Consider the following 15339-nt stretch of genomic DNA (forward strand, 5'->3'; position numbering starts at 1 on the left):
TCCTTTTCTTTCCCTTCCCTTCCCATCACATCAATTTTGTATTCGATTTTCTTCTTTGTAGGTTTGTGCAGCCTTAATTTATTTATTAAATTTACTTGCCGCCCATCCCACCGTGGAACTAATCTAGGTGGCTTTTTACAGTTTTGTTTTTTTACCGCTTTTTTTTTTTTGGTACTATTTACAGTTTGCCTTGTGTTCTTTCAAAAAAGTATTGAAAGCTCGTCCGGAAGGTGACTAAAATAACCTTCCTCAACTAAGCTGCTTTCAAATAGCCGAAGTGGATAAAATACGGCTAACCAGCCCTCAGTCATTTTGCCAGTGGGACCCTTACCCAACTACAGGTAGTCCTCGACTTACGACCACAACTGAGCCCAACATTTCTGTTGTCAAGTGAGACATTGGTTAAGTGAGTTTTGCCCCCTTTCTTGGCACGGTTGTTAAGTGGGTCACTGCCGTTGATAAGTTACTAACCCGGTTGCTAAGTGAATCTGGCTTCCCCATGGATTTTGCTTGTCAGAAGGCCGCAAAAGGGGACCACTTGACCCCAGGACACTGCAACCGTCATAAATATGAGTGTTACCAAAAATCTGAATTTTGATCAGGTGACCATGGGGGGAAGCTGCAAAGGTCGTAAGTGTGAAAAACAATCGTAAGTCCCCTTTTTCAGTGCTGTTGTAACTTTGAAGGTTCACTAAGGGAAGTTTTTGTAAGTTGAGGACCACCTGTATACATCTTATAATGAGTTATAAGCTAACAGCGGACTCGTTTGCAATGTGAAAGGTTTAGATGTTCTTTTATTTACAATGGCAATACAATGGCACTTATTTCAGAATCGGAATGCTGAAGAAAAAAGGCACAATACTGTTTCTTTGTCCCATCCACCAACCAAGGTGCGGTCTCATTTCTAGCAATGCATAGATTAAGTACAAACACACACACACAGACACAAAAACACTTCTCCCTCGCCTCCACTGCACACTGAGCCCCTGAAAACAATGCTCCATACCGTATACCCGTGATGGTGAACCTGTGCCCCGCGTGCCCGAAATGGCACACGCAGCCATGTCGCCTGGTACATGTGGCGTTGCCCGTTCATCTTCTGGGTTTCTGGCGCGCATGTGTGCGCGACAAACAGCTGGCCTTTTTGCATGCGGCAGTGCCGGAAACTAGAAAATCTTCTAGCTGATCTTCCGTTTTCCTGGGTGAGCATGCGCGCCGGAAACCCGGAAGAGCAGCTGACTGAAACCGGAAGTTCAGTAGCTGAAACCGGAAGTTCATTTTCGGGCACGCGCATGCGCCCTGGGCACCTCCTCTTCCAGGTTGCAACCCAGACGCGCGTGTGTGTGCTTCCTTTTCAGCACTTGGTGCCGAAAAGGTTCGCCATCCCTGCTGTATACCTTTCTTCCGGGAGATCCAAAGTGTTTTTGATGAACACATGCCCGTCTTGATTTCATTTCATTTATTGGATTTATATGGTTTATAAATCCAATAAATTCATTTCACAGGCAAAAAGAATGAGCACGGCATAAAAGCAAAAATCATTAAAAACTTCACAGTCTGACCAGAAACAAGAATAGCTAAAAGTTAGCTAGAGGCAGCAGTTGGGTTGCCTGTGAACATGTAACTCTAAATGTTTCTGGTTAAAGAAGGTTTTGTTAAGCTCCGGAATTCATCCCAGATAACAGCAATAAATCCTTATACAAACCAATGCTGGGATGGGGAGGGAAGGAATTACATAAACTTAACAAAAGGCAATTCTGTTTCAAATTAACTTCGAATCTGCTCGTCTCTCTATCCCAGGATAAAAGACTGACTGGTTCCTCACCCAAGGGTTGATACCGTCTCATCTTGAGTAGTGACAGTTTTGCTTGTTCTGTTGCACAGCCGGGGAAAGATCTTCAGTCAAGGGGCCTTTTACCCTTCTCCAAACTTAACCCACGTCATTTGGGCTGCCCAATGCGACAGCACAAGGAAAGAAGAAAGAATTCAACTGGGACAAAACTCCATCATCAAAGAGAGGGAAGACAATACGCACGAAGTGTGCAACGCCACTGTGCAAAAGGGAAGCCCTGAGAGAAGATCAATGTTTCAACCGTAAGTGCGGCCTCATCACAGTAAGGATTCCCACCAGGGAAGAGATAAGACCACACAACCCTATAACTCCAGGGTTGGTCTTGTAGATGCCCAGACGGTCCAACGGACTAAAGATATCACAGAGGTTCTTCACCGTGTCCAGCAAGAGGGGTGGATAGTTCTTCAACGTGAGGAATACAAGCAGGAGAAAAGTCTGTAGCTCACCGTTGGTCAGGAATTGGAGTTTCTGCCTGCCAGGAGTCAAGGCCTTTTCAGGCTTCTGGCTGCACGCTGTCTGCTTCATGCGCCAGCAGAGCTCATAAAAATCCTTGACCAGGTTAATCACCAGGGAATAGTAGTAGCATTTGGTCGCCCAGTTGCGCCACTTCTTCTGGTTGATCTCCGAGATGAGCCCAACGCTCTTCACCCACAAGACGGTGTCACAGGCGAAGTACATAACCCGGTTGATGTTGGAGGCAGTCAAGCAGAAGCGAGGAATGGCGTAGGGCAACCGGGAAGCTTGATGGGTTGCCACCATGGCGTGCACGATATTGCCAAGCCGAAACACTGCAAGAGAAACCAGAGATGAAACAGGCTGGTGGGAAAGGCCTGGAATCTTACGGTGCCACTCGTTCAGGGGTGAAATGCTCCCGGTTCGGACTGGATCGCCCGATCCGGTAGTGATGGAGGCGGGTGGTTCGGAGAACTGGTAGCAAAAATCCCTACCCCCACCCCCCCATGCCCAGCTGAGCCGCGCGATCATCGGAGGCTTTTTTTCTTTTAAATGCCTCTGACAATCCAAGCTGAGTTCCCTGATCAGCAGAGGCATTTAAAAGAAAAAAAAGGATTTTTTCTTTTAAATGCCTCTGACGATCCAAGCTGGGATCGTCAGAGCCTTTTGAAAGCATTTTTTTACAACCTCTTCACCAAAGAGGTTGTAGAAAAAATGGTTTTAAAAGTAAAAAAAAAAAAAAAAAGGGCCACACCCACCGTCACATTACCCCCCCCCCGCACTACCAAGCCACGCCCACAGAACCGGTAGTAACAAATTTTAGATTTCACCATTGCACTCGTTCATTCGATGCAGCCATGTACACCATCCGCTTTGGACCGTAATTCAAGCTCTCGTCTTTGGGCTACCTCACCTAGGAATGACAGCAGCTCAGCCAATAAGGATAGAAACCATTATGGCTCTGTGTGTGTGTGTGTGTGTGTGTGTGTGTACGTGCAAAATGATCTTCCCCAGAATGTTCCAACCTGAGTGTGGTTTGACTTTCAGGTGCCACTTCTGGAACACTCAGAATGATCTATTTCCCGAGTCAGAACGTTCTACAATATAACCTTTTGCGCGTTCCTCATTTCTGTCTGCCTATCTAGCTCATACGTAGATCCCTGAGAACATCCTAAAGTTTAAATCGATATAGCAACCTTAAGACCACACCAGCGGGCAGGGACTCTGAGATTCCCGGTCCAATGTCTGTGGTCTCCAAATTGCCAATCCACAGCGAGTTCTTCTAATCATTTGCTTGATCTTTAAAACTGGAATGCTGCTCCTCAACACGGAGCTTGGCCAACCCACAAAAGACTACCCACGTGGAGCCTTCGATAAGCCCAGGTCATAATTAAATGTGCAATGCTTAAATGCCTTTTAAAACAAAGCTGATAAGGATGAAAACGCTTCATTGCAGCACACAAATATTAACACATCAATGCACAAAAAAGTGGGGAAAATAAATGAACTTATGTGTCTTAGATTGAGTTCCAGTCCTGGAAAGCTACCACTAAAACACTCCAGTTCATTGATGGCTACTCCTAGATTTCATCAAGGGTAATCTTCTGTAATTAGGCCATCCATCCATCCATCCATCTGTCATCTATCCATATATCATCTATCCATATGTCATATCTATGTCTGTCTGTCTGTCTGTCTGTCTGTCTGTCTGTCTGTCCTTCCGTCCATCCATCCATCTATCCATCCATATATCATCTATCCATATGTCATATCTATCTATCTATCTATCTATCTATCTATCTATCTATCTATCTATCTATCTATGCATCCATCCATCCATCCATCCATCCATCCATCCATATATCATCTATCCATGTCATATCTATCTATCGATCAATCGATCTATCCATCCATCCATCCATCATCTATCCATGTCCTATCTATCTATCTATCTATCTATCTATCTATCTATCTATCTATCCATATATCGACCGACCGACCAACCAACCAACCTACCTACCTACCTCTCTATTATCTATTTGTATTATCTCTATCATTCTATCTACCTATCTTCAGCAGAACATCTGCCATTAAAAAGAGAAAATATGATGCTTAAAATTAGTATAAAAATGTAAGTAAAGAAAACTTTCAGTAACTATATAAAGAATATAAAAATTAAAATTACAGAAGGCATTTAAAGCAGGTATGTGACATTATATTTGTATTTGAGGCCCAGAAAGTAGGTCTAAATAGCTTTATCATTACCAGGGGCAAATTGTCCATTGTACATATATGCTCCATCAAGATTCTGGCATATCAATAAACGTTCATATCATATAAATTAGGCCTCTGAGGGTAGCTTTAGGGTATGGGAAGAATTTACAGGACGATTGCTTAATGAGCTGGAGAGTAGATCCTTTCTGGATCGGGACTCCCTACACACAGTCACTCATGCCCTCGTCACTTCCCGCCTGGATTACTGCAACGCTGTCTACATGGGGCTCCCCTTGAGGAGCACCTGGAGGCTCCAACTGGCGCAGAGTGCGGCCGCACGGGTGGTTATGGGAGCAACATGGCGCTCCCGTGTGACACCTCTCCTGCGCGAGCTGCACTGGCTCCCGGTGGTCTTCCGGGTGCGCTTCAAGGTTTTGGTCACCACCTTTAGAGCGCTCCATGGCTTAGGACCTGGTTATTTACGGGACCTCCTACTACCACAAGTAGCCTCCCACCGGCCGGTATGCTCTCATAGAGAGGGGCTCCTCCGGGTGCCGTCAGCTAAACAATATCGACTGGCAGCCCCCAGGGGGAGGGCCTTCTCTGTGGGGGCACCCACTATCTGGAACGAGCTCCCCCCAGAGATACGGAGGATCCCAGATCTGCGCACTTTCCGCCGTGCTCTTAAGACTCTCCTATTCCAGCAAGCCGCCTGGGCCTAATTTTCTCCCCCGTTTTAAAATTCTTTTAAATCAAAATTTTAATCTGTTTTAAATTATTGGGATTTTTAATTGTCTCGGGCTAAATTATTTAATCTGGTTTTAATTATGTCTTTTAATTTTTGTATCTATGTATCTTATTTTGTGCCTGTTCACCACCCTGAGTCCTTCAGGAATAGGGCGGTATATAAACCTAATAAAACATAAACATAAAACAACAAACATACAGAAAGAAAAAAAATCTGATCTAAAGGAATAAAAAATACCCAGGCTCTTTCCTTTCTTTTGGTAGCTTTTTGAATGTTTTGAACCAAGCTGCGGTGATGGGATCCCTCACTGTTCCTGCAATCAAGTCCCACCATTAAAAGAAAGGCTGGGGTGGGATGGGGGGCAGATACCAAGCCCCTAAGCACAAGCAAGGACATTTGTCATGGCAAAGCCTATCATACACAGCTCCCTAGCTTCTGGTGAAATGCCTTTGAATGTGGATGATTTTAAATGGAAAAGAAAAGACTGCTGCGCCTAAAAATGCAAACACCCCACTGGGAAAGGATCAGGCCAGTCAAACAGGCTGTTCCCTCCCAGGACCAGAAAAATAAATAAATAAATAAATAAATAAATAAATAAATAAATAAATAAATAAATAAATAAATAAATAAATAATAAATAAATAAATAAATAAATAAATAAATAAATAAATAAATAAATAGTAATAGCACATTTCTCATGCATAGATTAGGACACAAACAATCCAGGTGATGTGAATGCAATAATATATGAAGTGACATGCTAATGGAGGAATTTTGATTAATAAGCAAACCAGATTTTCCCATGCAGGCGCAAGGAATGAAGTTCAGCAGGTAGGAATCAGCAGTACCTATTTAGAGAAAGCCATAATGTCAATCATTCCCCGCCCCCTCCAAAGCCCCCAAGGCCATCAAGAGAACAGCCCAAAAATGTATTGACTCAGGAAGGCAGGAGGAGAAAAATATAGAATTTAAGCCTCTGAGCATAGATCTATTTAAAGGGCTTTGACCGCAATATTCCTGCAATGGACAAAATCTGGATGTATTTGGCAATTCCAACCAAAGGGATTGTAGGAGTTACAATACTTTGGAAGGCACCAAAACTGGACAAGGTTGAAGTAAAGACGAATCATCCATCTACTGCAACCAATAAGGAACCCTCGCCATTAAATTCCCATCAGGAGCTGTCCATGAAACCAAAATCTTATGCAAGTGACAAAAATTAGAGTACAATCCTAGGCATTAGGACTCAAAAATTCAATATTTTCTTTTCCGGGACTTCATCCCAAGTAAGGATAGTTGTGAACTTCAGCCTGAGTCGCTGTGCCTCCACATTAATGAAAGAGTCCACGATGGAAGCAGATCAAAATTGCTTAATAGATTTACACCTTCCGGTAGCCTCAACAAAGGTGCGACTATTTTGATCGATAAATCAAGGGTAGATTTGTTTTTCCTGTCCACTCCTGTTCAGTTATCACGGACTGTCTGGACAAGTCCTTGAAGTTTTCTTGGCCAGGTTTTTTAGAAGCGGTTTGCCATTGCCTCCCTCCAAGGGCTAAGAGAAAGTGACTGGCCCAAGGTCACCCAGCAGGCTTTGTGCTTAAAGCAGGATTGGAACTCACCGTCTCCCAGTTTCTAGCTTGATGCCATTACACCAAACTGGCTCTCAAGGGCAACATTATAATATTCCTACCGTACTTTTCGGAGTATAAGACACACCTTTTTCCCCCCTAAAAGAGGGTGAAAATTTGGGTGCGTCTTATATACCGAATGTAGCCTGACCAGCTTCTGAGACGGAGGTTTCAGAAGCTGAAAAAATAGCAAGGTGCAGAGCTCACAACCAACGAACCTGTTGCTAAAGTTCACCTCTGGGAACAGCTGATTGGGGGTATTCCGGGAGGCCGATTCCATCCCCAATCAGCTTTTTTCTTATTTTCCTTCCCAAAAACTAAGCGGCGTCTTATACTCTGGTACGTCTTATAGTCTGAAAAATATGGTAATTTGCAATCCAATTCTGGTACACAGTATTAAGATTTCTCTCTCTCTCCTTCTCCCTCCCTCCCCCACTCCCTCCCTCCCTCCCTTTTTTTAATTCAACTTTTCTTTCAGTCCCGCCCACCTATCCCTTATTTGGGGACGATCAGCAATCCATTTCCTTTTCTTTCTTCAATAGGCAGCATCTAAAACTAAGATACTCACTCTTGCGTCCTGAGCTCATGCTCGATTCCAGAAGTCTGAGCTTCATAACCACTTTCTCCCGGTGAGTCTTACGCTCTAAAATATAGCTAAGCAGCATGCATGAATACTGAGTTGCTCTGGAAAGGGAAGGAAAGAGAGGCGCATCGCTGGTCACACATCACAGGCAAAGCACAGGCTGTGTCTTCCCACAATGAAACTGAGATACAGATATATAGATATAGATGAATGCAGGTCCCTCCCCATGCAAAAGATGCTACTGGACTGTTTTGCTCTAAGGCAAACGCTGTAATATATAGTTTTGCACAGGGTAACATTGCTCAATCAGCGGAGACATTACAAGTCCCTAAATCAAAAAAAAAAAAAAAAATATTCAAGTTACACAGGAGCTTGCTCTTCCTGAAACCATCGTCTTTGAACTGTCCTTAAATACCACATTACGCTTCTTACTACCGTATTTTTTGGAGTATAAAACGCACCGGACTATAAGATGCACCTTCTTTTCCTTACCATTTTTGGTGAGGAAAAGAAGAAAAAGAAATCTGCCTCTGCCACTGAGTAATTTTGCCTCCTTGCGGCAAACAGCAAACAGCAAACAGCCTGCTTTACTTTCATTTTCGTTTTCAGCATAGCTTGATTAGCACAAGGGGAAAAAAAAAATCTGCTCCAGCAATTTACCTCCTTGCAGCAAGGAGCAGAGCCCTGTGCAAAACAGCTGAGAACATATCAGCTGAGAGTTGGGAGGCCAATCCAATCAACTTGTGCTAGTTAGGCTGTGCTGAAGCTGAAAGGAGCTGTTTTTTCATGCTGGGAACTGCTGGGAAGCAGAGGCCAAAGGGTGGGGACCAGTGGGTGGGCGGGGCTACATTCGGTGTATAAGATGCACCTAAATTTTCACCCCCTTTTGGGGGGGGAGGTGCGTCTTAAACTCCAAAAAATATGGTATTTTACAGAGCCCGATTATGACCTTGTCCATGCAGACAAGCTAACTTCACTACTAACATGGTCAGCCTCCTGCCCACACCCTCTTATCTTTCTCGGTGACCTCAGTCTACCTCTTATTAATTGGACCCTAAAAACGAATGTACAATTGAACCCATACATGCAACCCTGTACAATGCTGTTACTAATCTGGGACTGGATCAACTAGTAACTAACTAACTAACTAAGTGGTGCATAAGAATCTATTATACTCAATTATTGTGGAAAAACATGCTTATTTCCAAAAGCATTTGCTGGCAAAAAAAAACCCAAAACGTCTTCCCAGTGCTGGCTATCAGAAGATTAGTTGTGGAGCAACTGTTACGCACGATGGGAATCCTGCACAAAAGGTATCATAATATTGATATAGGTTGACTCAGCCTTCCATCCTTCCGAGGTAGGTAAATTGAGGACCCGGATTGTGGGGGCAATAAGCTGACTTTGTTTCTACAAAGTAGAAACTTTTGGGGGGTCCAAAAGCCCTAATAAGCAGGTATATACAAAAGAATGAAGGCTAGTGCTATACGTGCATTGTAAGCCGCCCTGAGTCTTCGGAGAAGGGCGGCATATAAATTGAACTAATAATAATGGAATGGGATGAATCAACCAACAGCCAATTCCTTGCATCTACAGAGCAGGTCACAATACTATTTGCCCCCCCCTTTTTTTCCTCCTACCTGAACACCAGTGGAACTGAACCTGGGAGCTTCACACCACCTTTTCCTGCGTTACACATCAAGCAGCAGCTTGGGATAACCGGCCAACGATTGGAATAGGACTTTTGAGATTGGGGTTCAGTTCCATTTACAGGTGTGGGAAAAACTCATCCCGATGAGCCTAGCGCTAACGTCCCATCCAATATATTGCACAGATGATTGCACTGTTGCAAAGGATAAAATTGGAGGAGAGTTTGCTACCCACACACACTGCCTTGAGGGGAGGAAGGGGAGGTTGGTTGTGAAGCTGCCAAAGAAATGGCAATCCCTTGGATCACCCAGTACAGAGTTCAAGTTGAAAAGTGGCATGCGATGCTGAAAGATAAGTTTACATAACACCAGGAAATAATAACACAAAGCAGGTAAGGTTGAGACAATGGTGATTAAGGCATGCATCGGCAACTCTTTGGCATAGTTATTTCCACCACCATCCCTCTCTCAACAACTTTGGGGGAAAGAAATGGGGAAAAATTACTATGCAGAGGTATATGTAGTGTGAGAATTATATAGGGGTTCTTAATTCTCACACATATATAAGGCAGTAAGATCATCGTGCTCACATTCTTTGTTTTACTCAAAAGCCTTCATTTAATTCATTTAATTACATTAATAAAATTTAATAATGGAATTATCGGGCAAGACTGTTTCTCCTACCAGATTTTCTTGTACATTTTCTTACTGATATTTTACTGATATTTTTTTTTACGGATGCGGTGGCTCAATGGCTAAGATGCTGAGCTTGTCGATCAAAAGGTCAGCAGTTCAACGGTTCAAATCCCTAGTGCTGCGTAACGGGGTGAGCTCCCGTTCCTTGTCCCAGCTTCTGCCAACCTAGCAGTTCGAAAGTACATAAAAGTAGAAAAAATACGGACCACCTTTGGTGGGAAGGGAACAGCGTTCCGTGCGCCTTCGGCATTGAGTCATGCCAGCCACATGACCACAGAGACGTCTTCGGACAACGCTGGCTCTTCGGCTTTGAAACGGAGATGAGCACCACCCCCTAGAGTCGGGAACGACTAGCACATATGTGCGAGGGGAACCTTTACCTTTAGCTATTGATATTTTATGGAATGATGCAGGCATCGCTTTCCATTTCGTAATCTGATTTCCACCGTATTTGTTGGACATCTTCAATCTTCCACCACCCTGTCCAAAAGCTTCCTTGGCTGGGAATCCAGGGAATTGTAGTCCCAATACATCTGGAGGACACCAGCTAAATATACCAGGTTTGGGAATTTGTGCCTGTCTGGGGAAGTAGTTTAGGTTTGTGTACAATCCACTGTACACAACAGTGCTCCAGAACATCATGCTGGCCACATGACCACAGAAATATCTTTTGACAGCACAGGCTCAATGCAGTGGTAGGTTTCAAAATTTTTTACTACCGGTTCTGTGGGTGTGGCTTGGTAGGTGTAGCATGGCTTGGTGGGCGGGGCAGAGGAAGGATACTGTAAAATCTCCATTCCCACCCCACTCCAGGGGAAGGATACTGCAAAATCCCCATTCCCTCCCGATCAGTTGGGACCTGGGAGGCAGAGGATAGATGGGGGCGGGGCCAGTCAGAATTTTTACTACTGGTTCTCCGAACCACTCAAAATTTCTGCTACCAGTTCTCCAGAACTGGTCAGAACCTGCTGAATACCACCTCTGGCTCAGTGGCCTTGGAGATGAGCACCATCCCCTGTAGCTGTAGATGAATTAAAAGGGACTTCTTCACCTTTAGAAGAGAAGGCAACTTTGACCATCCCCCCAAGCACCTGTTAAATCTCAGCAATTCTTCACTCTCTTTCATTGCTGATACTGCATTATTTTTACATTGTGTAAATTTCCATAATGGAAGTGGAGCCATGTTTGCAAATCACTCAGAAGGAGGAGTGAAGAGTTGTGAAGAAATACGTCAAATATAAATTAAAGAAATCAGATCTACTGATGCCTCTGTTGAAGCAAGCCCGCAATTCCTACAATTCCTTCAAGTTATCAGATTTGTGACTGTCGCCACACAATGGCCAAGTGTGATTCATGTGAGCCTTAACATGTTGTGCAAACTCAGTATGCATGAACTGGGGGTCTTGTGCAACACCAGGGAACAGGTTGTTTCAGGAGGCAGATGACCAGGTTGTGCAAAGATACCCTGTTTCCCCCAAAATAAGACATCCCCTGATAATAAGCCCAATCGGGCTTTTGAGCGCATGGCAATAAGGCCAAGCGCTTATTTCAGGGTTCAAAAAAATATAAGACAGGGTCTTATTTTCGGGGTAACATGGTATCTATCTATCTATCTATCTATCTATCTATCTATCTATCTATCATCTACCCTGTTTCCTCCAAAATAAGACATCCCCTGATAATAAGCCCAATCGGGCTTTTGAGTGCATGGCAATAAGGCCAAGCGCTTATTTCAGGGTTCAAAAAAATATAAGACAGGGTCTTATTTTCGGGGGAACACGGTACCTGTAAGTCTACATTCACACATCCTGATTCATCGGGTCTGATGAAGCCCAAGGGGGTGCAGGAATACCCTGCCTTACGCCTGATTGGTTGGTTGTTCATAAAATCCAGAACCCACGAGTCCTGTGGACTTGACATTTGCCAATTTTTCCTCAAATATTTTATGGTAAAAATGATCACGGAAGCATCTCGTGACACAATATATAAAACATCGTAAAACATTTCCTGAGATCCACTGCTGAAGTTTGACTGCTATAAAAGCTCCATCCGGGCTGCTCTTTGCTGAGTATCTCGCAGAACTTTTAAAAACTTTTCCAGTGAGGGCGCTGAGGAATCTCATAAGGTCAACCTGCTCTCCCAAAGCACCTGAGGGCAGGACAAGAAGTACTTAGGGGTGTAAGATCATTAAAGACAGATCGAACCTAGAACTAAGGAGACATTTCCCGACAGTGAGAACAATTCATCAGTGGAACAGCTTGTCTCTGAAAGTTGTAGATGTTCCATCACTGGAGTCCCAAAGCTGCTTTTTTTATTCCTAAGAGGCAACTGGACTTTCTGGTTTTTCTTTGAAGACGTTTCGCTTCTCATCCAAGAAGCTTCTTCAGCTCTGAGTGGATGGTGGGGAAATGGAATCCAGCCAGAGCTGAGGAAGCTTTTTGGATGCTTCTTGTAACTAAGCGTAGTACACAACATTATCTGCTACAACGTCCTGTCAATGACTACTTCAGCTTCAACCGCAACAATACACGAGCACACAATAGATACAAACTCAAGGTAAACCGCTCCGAACTCGATTGCAGAAAATACGACTTCAGCAACAGAGTGGTCAACGCCTGGAATACTCTACCTGACTCTGTGGTTTCTTCCCCAAACTCCCCAAACTTTAACCTTAGACTGTCTGCTGTTGACCTCACCCCATTCCTAAGAGGTCTGTAAGGGGCGTGCATAAGAGCACCAACGTGCCTATTGTCCCTATCCTACTGTCCTCATTTATTCGTATCCATTTCCTATATTCGTAATTATATACTTTTATTTATACTTATATCTGTTATACATATTTCACAAACCGAATGAATGAATGAATGAATGAGAAGTGAAATGTCTTCAAAAAGAAAAACCAGAAAGTCCAGTTGCCTCTTGGGGGAGGGGTGGGAGAAGCAACTTTGAGACAAGCATGACCAGGATGACGGAGAATCTCCATAGACATCCATCACTAGAAACTTTCAAAAAGAGACTGGACAACCACTTGTCTGGAATGGTATAAGCCAGGATCTTTTGCTCAAGCCAGAGGGCTGGACTAGAAGATCTCCAAGATCCTTTCCAACCAGGGATGAAATCCAGCAGGTTCTGACAGATTCTGGAGAACCGGTAGCAGAAATTTTGAGTAGTTCGGAGAACCGGAAAATACCACCTCTGGCTGGCCCCAGGAGTGGGGTGGGAATGGAGATTTTGCAGTATCCTTCTCCCAGGAGTGGGGAGGGAATCGGGATTTTGCAGTATCCTTCTCCCAGGAGTGGGGAGGGAATGGGGATTTTGCAATATCCTTTCCCCAGGAGTGGGGTGGGAATGGAGATTTTGCAGTATCCTTCTCCCAGGAGTGGGGAGGGAATGGGGATTTTGCAATATCCTTTCCCCAGGAGTGGGGTGGGAATGGAGATTTTGCAGTATCCTTCTCCCAGGAGTGGGGAGGGAATGGGGATTTTGCAATATCCTTTCCCCAGGAGTGGGGAGGGAATGGGGATTTTGCAATATCCTTCTCCCAGAAGTGGGGAGGGAATGGAGATTTTGCAGTATCCTTCCCCTTCCATGCTCACCAAGCCACACTCCCAGAACCGGTAGTAAAAAATAAAAATAAAAAAATGGATTTCACCACTCTTTCCAACCCAATGATCCTATGTTCTATCCAAAAACAGGGAGTTGAATACCCAGGTGCCACACTGTTCACGCATTGTTATGTTTGTAAAATAATAATAATAATAATTAATAACTTGGAAAAGAAAGTTGAAAAGGAGTTGAAGTGGGGAGGGTCGTGGGAACCCCAGTAACCCTGACCCAAGGGGTGTGTGTGTGTGGGGGGGGGGTGGCTCTGCAAGCTCCTTGCAAAGGAAGGTGGGGGACCCCGCCACCCCGCTCATTCTCCCCCCTTGAGGCTGCTCCCCCCTCACCGAAAGAGCCGCTCCCGACCCTGCGTCTGGTTGGTGAATTGCACGAAAGCCTCCATGCCACCTTGCAACCACCGCCGGACCGCTCCGAACTCTGGGCAGCAATCAGCTGTTTCTCCAAGGGAGGGAGGGAAAGGAGGGAGGAAAGGGGGGCGGGGCCGAACCGTGGCCACGCCCCCGCGTTCCATGCCCTGGAGCAGGGGTGGGCCAAGGTGGCTCTTTTACAACCTGTGGACTTCAACTCCCAGAATTCCTGAAACAGCCAAGATGGCTCAGGAATTCTGGGAGTTGAAGTCCACAGGTTGTAAAAGAGCCATCCCTACCCTGGAGGACTCCCTTTCCCTTCCTTCCTTCCTTCCGCCCGGGGGTTGCCATAGCAACGTGTCAACTTCCGGAGACAGGTGTGCGCTGGTGGGGCGGGAGTGGGGGAGGGGACAGGTGTGCGCGGAAGCCAGGAAGACGAGGAGTTTAGGAGCTTTGGGTTTTGGGCTCCTCTGCCTGCCTGTCTGTGTGAATCATTTTCCCCCACCCCTCCCTTTGCTTGAACGGAGCCTTCTTTCCCAACCAGGTGGTGGGGGTGGCGGGGGGGGGGGAGAAACTACAGCACCCATCATCCCCAGCTGATGGGCTTTGCAGTTCGCCGCCTCTAAAGAAAAAGCCCCCAAGACAGGTGGTTACCTAAGAGGAGGGGGAGTCTTTTTTTCTCTCTCTTTTTTTTTGCCAAAACGCAAGATTTCTGATTGAGGTTGAGCTTTTTTTTTTTTTTTTTTTTTTTTTTAATTTGATTTATATGCCGCCCTTCTCCGGAGACTCAGGGCGGCTTACAATGCGTTAAGCAATAGCCTTCATTCTTTTGTATATTTTATACAAAGTCAGCTTATTGCCCCCGCAAACTGGGTCCTCATTTCACCTACCTTAGAAAGGATGGAAGGCTGAGTCAACCTTGAGCCTGGTAAGATTCAAACCTGCAGTAATTGCGGGCAGCTGTGTTAATAACAGGGTGCACTAAACCACTGTACTATCAAGGCTTTTGTGATGCCCTGGAATCTTGGTTTTTTGTTTTTGTTTTTTTGGGGGGTTTTTTTGGTTTTGTTGTTGTCTGCTTTGGTTGTGTTTTTGTTTCATTGGCGTGTTTTGTTTCGTTTGTCTTTAGAATTAGAATTAGATTTTTTTATTGGCCAAGTGTGATTGGACACACAAGGAATTTGTCTTTGGTGCGTAGGCTCTCAGTGTACATAAAAGAAAAGATACATTCATCAAGAATCATAGAATAGAATAGAATAGAATAGAATAGAATAGAATAGAATAGAATAGAATAGAATAGAATAGAATAGAATAGAATAGAATAGGAATAAAATAGAATAAAATAGAACAGAACAGAACAGAACAGAACAGAACAGAATAGAATTCTTTATTGGCCAAGTGTGATTGGACACACAAGGAATTTGTCTTTGGTGCATATGCTCTCAGTGTACATAAAAGAAAAGATATGTTCATCAAGAATCATAGAATGGAATGGAATGGAATGGAATAGAAATAGAATAAGTAGAGTAGAGTAGAATAGAGTAGAGT

General features: G+C 44.4%; 1 protein-coding gene across 2 annotated transcripts; it reads right to left on the reverse strand.

Moving 5' to 3' along the window:
• Nucleotides 1–2080: 2080 nt before the first annotated feature.
• On the reverse strand, nt 2081–13826 carry PEX11A (peroxisomal biogenesis factor 11 alpha). 2 transcript variants are annotated; one of them, XM_070953753.1, is made up of 3 exons: nt 13771–13826; nt 7465–7579; nt 2081–2548 (listed from the first exon to the last, which is right to left on the reverse strand). In XM_070953753.1, exons 1-3 carry the CDS (start codon nt 13824–13826, stop codon nt 2081–2083), a joined length of 639 nt encoding a protein of 212 aa, XP_070809854.1. The 2 variants fall into 2 exon arrangements, with proteins under 2 accessions (XP_070809854.1, XP_070809853.1); XM_070953752.1 differs by having other exon boundaries at nt 2081–2640; nt 7464–7579.
• Nucleotides 13827–15339: the final 1513 nt, after the last annotated feature.

The sequence above is a fragment of the Pituophis catenifer genome, unplaced genomic scaffold (assembly GCF_029215685.1).
Source record: "Pituophis catenifer annectens isolate HBS135680 unplaced genomic scaffold, rPitCat1.0.hap2 SCAF_14, whole genome shotgun sequence".
In the NCBI taxonomy this organism is placed as follows: Eukaryota; Metazoa; Chordata; class Lepidosauria; order Squamata; family Colubridae; genus Pituophis; species Pituophis catenifer.

Bases quoted from the DNA above. Each gene is read 5' to 3' on its own strand.
- PEX11A (XM_070953752.1), bottom strand. From the start codon at position 13,826: ATGGAGGCTTTCGTGCAATTCACCAACCAGACGCAGGGTCGGGAGCGG. The intron at 7,580-13,770 runs GTGAGGGGGGAG...TTCCCTTTCCAG, and splicing joins GGTCGGGAGCGGCTCTTTCG to AGCAACTCAGTATTCATGCA. The intron at 2,641-7,463 runs GTGAGTATCTTA...TTTCTCTTGCAG, and splicing joins CATGAGCTCAGGACGCAAGA to TGTTTCGGCTTGGCAATATC.